The sequence below is a fragment of the Rutilus rutilus genome, assembly GCF_951802725.1.
Source record: "Rutilus rutilus genome assembly, chromosome: 1".
Classification (NCBI taxonomy): domain Eukaryota; kingdom Metazoa; phylum Chordata; class Actinopteri; order Cypriniformes; family Leuciscidae; genus Rutilus; species Rutilus rutilus.
In genome coordinates this window covers 22384645-22393726 of record NC_140209.1, presented here as the reverse complement: position 1 = coordinate 22393726, position 9082 = coordinate 22384645, and the positions used below count along the sequence as shown (strand labels likewise).

General features: G+C 44.0%; 1 protein-coding gene across 2 annotated transcripts in view; it reads right to left on the bottom strand.

The window, feature by feature from the left end:
- Nucleotides 1-1546: 1546 nt before the first annotated feature.
- The window catches only part of LOC311292616 (GTPase IMAP family member 3-like), a 40068-nt gene continuing 32532 nt past the window's right edge, over nt 1547-9082 (bottom strand). The window contains exons 2-3 of one of the 2 annotated variants that reach the window (XM_084412344.1): nt 2721-2798; nt 1547-2636 (exon numbers count right to left, since the gene is read on the bottom strand). In XM_084412344.1, the coding sequence (XP_084268470.1) occupies nt 1662-2636; nt 2721-2732 (987 nt within the window). In that variant the 5' untranslated portion in view covers nt 2733-2798 and the 3' untranslated portion in view covers nt 1547-1661. Of the gene's footprint in view, nt 2637-2720; nt 2887-9082 lie in introns of those variants that run through there. The other variant, XM_084412345.1, reaches the window with a different exon arrangement.

The window sequence follows — 9082 nt, the reverse complement described above, 5'->3', positions numbered from 1 at the left end:
TAGAATTTTTTACGAGTAAAATATCTCTGAAGTATATCCCCATTAATATTTACCTTTTTTAGTACACCAGGGTGACTAGGAACATGAAACTGTCCAGCTATGACTTCGTGTTTCACAAAAGTTTAAATATGAGGAAACACAAAGGCCAAATCCCCTTAATCATCCATCACAATGAGTAAAACCACAGAATATAGTTCTGATGCGTAGCAAAAGATTGTTGAGCATCACAAACTAGAAAGTGGCTGTAAGACAATAGCTAAAGAATTGAAAATCCCCATTTTGACCATCAGGGCAATAATTAAGAAGTTATAACCAACTAAAGATGTTATGAATCTGCCAGGAAAAGGACGTGTGTCTATACTGTCTTAATGCACGGCGAGTATGAAAGTTTGACTGGCCAAAGACTCTCCAAGGATCACAGATGGAGAATTGCAGAGATTAGTTGAGTCTTAGGGTCAGAAAGCCTAAAAAAAAAATTATCAAACAACCCCTACATCCCCACATGTTGTTTGGGAGGGTTTAAAAAAAAACCTCCTCGCTCATCCAAAAACAAATTCCAGCAAATTTAATTGTCAGACACGACTGGATCTTCAAACAACACAGGGTTCTGTGGTCAGATGAGACTAAAACAGAGCTTTTTGGCAGCAAACACACTAGATGGGTTTGGTGAACACAAGGATAAAAAGTACCCCATGTGTACAATTTAATATACCATTGGATCTTTAATGTTGTGGGCATATTTTTCTTCTGGAGGTCCTGGACTTCTTGTTCAGATACATGGCATTGTGGATTCTATCAAATATCAACAGATAAAAAATCTAAACCTGACGCCTTCTGCTAGAAATCTTATAATATGCCGTGGTTGGATCTTCCATCAGGACAACGATCCAAAACAAACATCAAAATCAAAACAAAAATTTGTTGTGGAGCACAAAATGAAGCTTCTGCCATGACCGTCTCAGTCCCCTGACCTGATGAGTGGGCTGAACTGAAGAGGAGAAGCACCAACATGGATCTGGGAATCTGAAGGATCTGGAGAGATTCTGTATGGAGGAATGGTCTCTGATCTCTTGTCAGTTATTCTCCAAACTCATCAGGCATTATAGAAGAAGACTCAGAGCTGTTATCTTGGCAAAAGGAGATTGCAAAAAGTATTTAATAAAAGGGTTTCAATAATTGTGGCCAACGTGTTTTGGAGAAAAACATTTATTTCATAATGTGATTTCCCCCCACTTTCAATTCTTTTACTTCAATGAAAGGTTAGAATTTTTCACATTTTTTGAATGAAAGATCACAAGGATAATCGATGCAGATTTATTTTTTACAGCCAATTTTGATCATATTTACCAGGGGGTTCAATAATTGTGGAGGGCACTGTATATATACTGTATATATATATATATATATATATATATATATATATATATATATATATCAACGTCATCATTATAGTCAACGATTGTACCCTGTCAAAGCCAATTTTGTACCCTTTTTGTACTGCTAAATAAAGGTACAAAATTGTCACCAGAGGTACAAGATTGGTCTCTTAAGGTACACATCACGGGTACAAAATTATGTCTGAGAGTAATCAAAACTAGCAGGTATTAAAATTATTCTTCTGTCTTAGTAAAACATTGTAAATGGAGCAGATGTCATTGAGTTCATGAATAAAGCCTTACTGCAAGAACAATTATTACAATCACAGCACCTACACCTACACATGTAAGAATGATGTTCTTATGCTGTTTTACAAAGTGATGGAACCCACTGTCTCTTCTCTCTTCACATTCTCTCTTCACTTGAGTCTCTGTCTCTCTGCTGACTCTCTCAAATGCCATCTGATGTTCTCTCTCTCTCCTCTCTTTCTCCAGTTTCTCCTGTTCAATATCTCTCCTCACTCGTGTCTCTGTCTCTATTCTGACTGTCTCTAATCTCATTCTGTGTTCCCTCTCTCTCCTCTCCTTCTCTTCTCTCTCCTCCTCCTCTCTTCTCCTCTCAGTCTCCTGCATCATGTCTAGTGTGTAGCAGGAGTTTGTGTTCTCAGACACGAGTCTGTCGATCTTCTCCATGAGTTCAGTCACCTGTCGTCTGTTTGCTGGAGCTTTAATGTTAAACTCATGATATCTCTGACCACATCGGTTAATAAAACCAGATAATTGAGGATTTCTCCTGATCATTTCTCCTAGTGTTCTCATGTGTCTCTGATCTGCATGAGTGAAGAGCACTAGAGTAAATCTGTGAGCTTCTGCACCAAACTTCTGCTCAAACCAACCAATGAAATCCATCTCCTGCTCAGTGAACGTGCTCAAAGGCAGAAGAAGCAGGATCACATGAGCTCCTACGGAACATAATTCAAGAGCTCTCTTCAGCTCTGAGTCTGAATCAAAGTCAGTGTGAGTGGAGAAGATGAAGTCTGGAGTATCGACGACCGTCACTCTCCTGTTATTAACATCACCAGTGTGTGTCTGACAGAATCTGGTCACTGATGAAGATCTCATTACTGACTCAAACACCCGATCATTAAAGATGATGTTCCCTGTGGCGCTTTTCCCGGATCCAGTTTTCCCGATCAACAGCAGCCGAAGATCTTCATCAACATCATCACCTTCTCCTCTCACCTCTGTGTTCTCAAAGCTCTAAAAACACAGAGCAACGCAATCAATGTTAGATTAAACACCTACTGTACATATGTTTGTTAAATTAGTAAAAGTGTTGCTCACCTGATATTTCATGATCCCTATTTGCTTCTTCAACAACACTTTCTCCACTTGTTTTTTTTTCACTTGTATTCACCAACACTAAACAACAACAAAACATTGCAGGGTTATACAATACAAATAGGCTATGTATTTAAGCAGGAAAGATCAACATGATTATTACATTTGATTTCGTTAGATTATTTGTTGTCCAGGGCTGAATTTCAGCCTCAGTCCATAACTAATAAAATTGTAGTAAAATAACATTGAAATCTATAAATAGAAAGTGATATGTGAATATGAGCACTGCAGTGATAAATTATTCAGCTTGTGCATTTGGATGCAGGGCTATTATAGTTAACTAAAAAAACTAAAACTAAAGTAAATTTTCTTTACTTGTCTAAGATGTACCCCTTGCCCCCCCTTGTCCCCCTCCTTGAACTGCCACCTTACCATGGTGGAGGGGTTTGAGTACCCGAAGGACCAGCTAAGTTGTCTGGGGCTATATGCCCCTTGGTAGGGTCTCCCAAGGCAAACAGGTCCTAAGCGACGGGTCAGACTAAGAGCGGTTCAAAAACCCCTTATGATGACAGAAAATCTAAGGTCCGTGACGTCACCCGACGTCACCCCCCCCCACAGGGTCCGGTCGGGCTCAGCCCGAAAGAGTGACGTGGGGCTGCCCTCCCGCTGGGCCCACCACCCACAGGAGGGACCGTAAGGGGCCGGTGAAGTGAATCGGGCGGCAGTCGAAGGCGGGGGCCTCGACAGCCTGATCCCTGGATATGGAAACTAGCTCTAGGGACGTGGAACGTCACCTCTCTGGCAGGGAAGGAGCCTGAGATTGTCCGGGAGGTTGAGAGGTACCGACTAGAGATAGTCGGGATCACCTCCACGCACGGCTTAGGCTCTGGAACCACACTCCTTGAGAGGGGATGGACTCTTTACCACTCTGGAGTTGCCCATGGTGAGAGTCGGCGGGCTGGTGTGGCTTTGCTTATAGCCGCCCAGCTCAGCCGCCATGCGTTGGAGTTTACCCTACGCCTTTGGGTTGGGGATAGGTCTCTCACTGTCGTGTTTGCCTATGGGGCAAACGGCAGTGCAGAGTACCCGGCCTTCTTGGGGTCTCTGGGATGGGTGCTGGAAAGTGCTCCGACCGGGGACTCCGTCGTTCTACTGGGGGACTTCAACGCCCACGTGGGCAGCGACAGTGACACCTGGAGGGGCGTGATGGGGAGGAACGGCCCCCCTGATCTGAACACGAGTGGTGTTCTCTTATTGGACTTCTGTTCTAGTTACAGTTTGTCCATAACGAACACCATGTTCAAGCATAAGGGTGTCCATCAGTGCACATGGCACCAGGACACTGTAGGCTGGAGGTCAATGATCGACTTTGTGGTCGTTTCATCTGACCTCCGGCCGTATGTCTTGGACACTCGGGTGAAGAGAGGGGCGGAGCTGTCAACTGATCACCACCTGGTGGTGAGTTGGATCAGATGGCGGGGGAGGAAGCTCGACAGACTCGGCAAACCCAAATGCACTGTGAGGGTCTGTTGGGAACGTTTGGCCGAATCCCCTGTCAGAGAGATCTTTAACTTCCATCTCCAGCAGAGCTTCGACCGGATCCCGAGAGAGACTGGAGATATGGAGTCCAAGTGGACCATGTTCTCCACCTCCATTGTCGACACGGCCACTCGGAGCTGTGGCCGTAAGGTCTCTGGTGCCCGTCGAAGCGGCAATCCCCGAACCCGGTGGTGGACACCAGAAGTAAGGGATGCCATAAAGCTGAAGAAGGAGTCCTATCGGGCCTGGCTGGCTTGTGGGACTCCTGAGGCAGCTGACGAGTACCGACAGGCCAAGCGGACTGCTGCTTGGGTGGTTGTGGAGGCAAAATATCGGGCCTGGGAGGAGTTTGGTGAGGCCATGGAGAAGGAATTCTGGCAAACCGTCCGGCGCCTCAGGAGGGGGAAGCAGTGCCATACCAATGCTGTTTTCAGTGGAGGTGGGCAACTGTTGACCTTGACTGGGGAAGTCATCGGACGGTGGAAGGAATACTTTGAGGATCTCCTCAATCCCACCGCCACGTCTTCCATTGAGGAAGCAGAGGCTGAGGGCTCAGGGGTGGACTCGTCCATCACCCAAGCTGAAGTCACAGAGATAGTCAAGAATCTCCCTGGTGGCAAGGCACCGGGGGTGGATGAGATCCGCCCCGAGTACCTCAAGTCTTTGGATGTTGTGGGGCTGTCTTGGCTGACACGCCTCTGCAACATCGTGTGGCGGTCGGGGACAGTGCCTTTGGACTGGCAGACTGGGGTGGTGGTCCCTCTTTTTAACCTGTTAACCGTTGCCAGTGCGCCCGCGCACTGAAGCGTTATTTATTTATTTAATTCAAAATTACTATCAGATTTAATGTTATACCTTGACAAACTATACATAATTAAAAAGATATAATACTCAAGTTTCAGTATTTGACCACTATTGTATTCTGAGAAACTCATAGTGACAGTTATGTCTTAATTTGTGTCAGGAGTTATGAAATGAAAAAATGAGTCGATACCTTTAATATGAATTATGCGCGTCAGCCGCTTTCATTCATAAAAAACTCCGTGCTGTCGTCATGACAGCGATACACAAAACAACGTCCTTCAGGGCTTTAGCTCAAAACTGTGCAGATTTGGAGAAATATTGATAGATTCTCATAGATTTACATCATATTTCTATAGACAGGAATAATATTTATTGAATTTATACCCAAATGCGTCGATGTAATCTTTATGAGCATTTGGTATTCCGATACTGTGTTTTTTAATTCATACCAATAGCCTGAGGGCGCTACATGCACAATAATAGTCCATATATGGAACATGAAGAAGAGCCATGACCATGTGACATTCCAGGACGTCACTGATACCTGACTGATACACACAAAGCTAACAAGAGATCGCGCTGCAACATGCAGATACAGATGTTTTGAAGACAATAAACATGATTGCACTGATATTTGAGTTACCTGTGTTTTTCAAGCCATGCCAGGTATTTTCATAATAATAGATTATATTTATAATGTAATGCTAATCTATATAGACTATCATTGTGCAGAACACTATCCAATAGTATATTTTCTGTCTGATTTTTTTATCTGAAGCCAAATTAGATCACAGAAGATTATTTAAAATACTCAACGTGCGTTAAAAAGTAAGTTTAGAGCACAAACATGGTTTTAATCTCATAAATTGTCGTGTATTGATGGTGTGCTAAGCTAACATGCTAGCTAGCCCTAGGTGCACCTGCTACCTAGAAGTTATACTTTTATTATTTTTTGAATGCTACCTGAAATGTGTCTTTATTCAAGAAATGCATTTGATACAGTTTAAAATGTGTGGTAAACTTTGAGAAAAGAAATTAGGGACTGAAACCCTATGAATAGCCTGTGAATAGCCAGTCGTTAGTAGCTATAATGCAGACAAAAGAAATGCATATTTCGAGCCATAACCAGGCTGGAGAGGTGTGAATGTGTGCAGGGGGAGACTGAGACTGAATGGGGATCGTCTGCACCACAAAACAATAGAGACAATATACTGGATAGATGGTTAGAAGATGACAATAAACATCAGTAGCATTTTAGCGTCAAATCAAAATAAAGTCATTTGACATGGTCTTGAAAAACATTTAACCAAATACAGAGTTTTGGACTTATTATCTTCAGATTTTAAACATAGAATGTTTAGACATATGGCTTTAGCTGTAGTGCATTTCTAGATTGCTCCAGTGCCAACTTCAATTTTATTTTCATGAGGATGTTTCATAAAAATTAATTTCTAATAATTTTACAAAACTTTGAAGCTATTTATAACAATTTTTGTCATTATGACAATAATTAATTCTACATTTACAATAAACTGCCAGGTGTCAGCTTTCAAATGAGATCATACTTGTGCTTTTAATGCAAAGGGTTCATGAACTGTATCTGTTTCAGTTTGGGTATGTCATTTCTGGGGATTTTTCAAAAGTGGGGTTGCAGCTTAACAGGTTAAGAAGGGGGACCGGAGGGTGTGCTCCAACTATAGGGAGATCACACTTCTCAGCCTCCCCAGGAAAGTCTATGCCAGGGTACTGGGGAGGAGAAGACAGCCGATAGTCGAACCTCGGATCCAGGAGGAACAGTGTGGTTTTCGTCCCGGTCGTGGAACACTGGACCAGCTCTATACCCTCTCCAGGGTGCTGGAGGGTTCATGGGAGTTTGCCCAACCAATCCACATGTGCTTTGTGGACTTGGAGAAGGCATTCGACTGTGTCCCTCGCGGCGTCCTGTGTGGGGTGCTCTGGGAGTATGGGGTCCAGGGCGCTTTGCTAAGGGCTGTCCGTTCCCTGTACGGCCAGAGCAGGAGCTTGGTTCGCATTGCCGGCAGTAAGTCAGACTTTTTCCTGGTGCATGTTGGACGACAAGGCTGCCCTTTGTCGCCAGTTCTGTTCATAATTTTTATTGACCGATGTACCGGTCTGCCGTTGTGAAAAAAGAGCTAAGCTGCAAGAGCGAAGCTCTCGATTTACTGGTCAATCTACGTTCCTACTCTCACCTATAGTCATGAGCTGTGGGTCATTAATGGAAGGACAAGATCACAGATAAAGGCGGCCGAAATTAGCTTTCTCCGGGTGGCTAGGCGATCCCTTAGAGATAGGGTGAGAAGCTCGGTCACTCGGGAGGAGCTCAGAGTAGAGCCTCTGCTCCTCCATATCGAGAGGGGCCAGCTGAGGTGGCTCGGGCATCTTTTCCAAATGCCTCCTGGTCACCTTCCTGGGAAGGTGTTCCGGGCATGTCTCACCAGGAGGAGGCCACAAAGAAGACCTAGGACACGCTGGCGGGACTATGGGTGTTTCTCAATATGCGTTCTTCAGTGATCTTGCGTCCTTGTGTTCTCGTTTTACGTCATCATTAACAGTTGAAGTTCAGACCCAATTCTCAAGAACGCAAGTACAGAGGACGCTTGAAAGAAGCCGGATGTGTTCTTGATACCGAGGATGCATCGAATGCAGACTTGAGCTAGTACTCGCCTGGTGTCCCAGAAGTCATTGCGGTCGGTTCCGAGTTCGTTCTTCCAAGGAAGCTTGGCAAGACCGGTCTCCACGAGAACACAAGTCCGTTCTCTGCGTTCTTGGAATTGAGAAACAGCCAATGTCTCCCGGCTGGCCTCGGTGTCCCCCCGGAAGAGCTGAAGGAAGTGTCCAGGGAGCACCAACGCTGAAGGAAGTGTTGAAGGACGCACCAACGTTTTTGACCAATTTTCAAAACCGCACCCGCCCGCCATCCGCTGATTGGGCAATGCAAGGTGCTGCTGATGACAGCCGCGAGACTAGAAAACTCTCTTACCTCAGAATATCAGCAGTGAACTCCGTCTCCGATCGGCGCACATGGACAAAAATAAATAAATGATTTAAATAAATAAATAGCCTAAATTAAACGCACTTCGGCAAACCTGACCGTACAATATTTTCATTGTAGCCTAATAGAAACGCATTTTGGCACATCATTTAGGCTTTTTCGTTGGTGCGCCATCAGCTATGCCTACAAAAGACAGATGAAATTTAATATTAATAAATTATTGACCCTTCGCTAAGCCCCGCCCTCCTTAGTTACTGTTGCTACGCCTGGCAAGCTTTTGCGCCTGGCACGTCTATTACAGTATGTATGCACCAGTTTCAGACATTCCCAAGGAGATAATTAGTCATTTTTGGCGAACAGGTGAAAATCAAGACAAAAGGGACTACAGTATGCATTCGAGGGATATATCCACGACATAATATGCAACCGATTAGAGAATAATTTCATCAAAATTGAAGCTAAAACATATACTGTAGGTCCCAGCGCAAGCAGCAGCGCTGACCATTCAAATGGGAAACACACAAATTGAGGAACAGATATGTGCATGCACAGCAGGGTAAGTGAAATTTGAAAATATTCTAATATTTATAAATAAAACCGCTTATCCATAAGTATTGTGGAATAAACACAAGACATTAGCCTGACCACTTTGCAAAGATAACATTCTCCCGCTTATATTTTTAGCACGCCAAGCTTACGTTACTGCTCACACGTCGTGGGTCACATAAGTGACTACTGTTATGAACTGATTAAGTTTGTTATTTTTGTTCATTTAAGTTTGCTTACCAACCTTTTCCTTGGAGATCTCCGGCAAGCACCCTGATGTTCCCTCCTTTTACTAACTACCATTTACTTTTACCGGGAGAGCCGCGATCGGACTGGGTGACGTTACTAGTTAGGCCGTCGATTAACAAAATGCTGAAATATATTTTGAAGCAAGTTATATCAGTGAGCCTCGGTCTTGCCTTTAATCACACTGCTTGATCCACGAGCCGGACAATAACTTTAT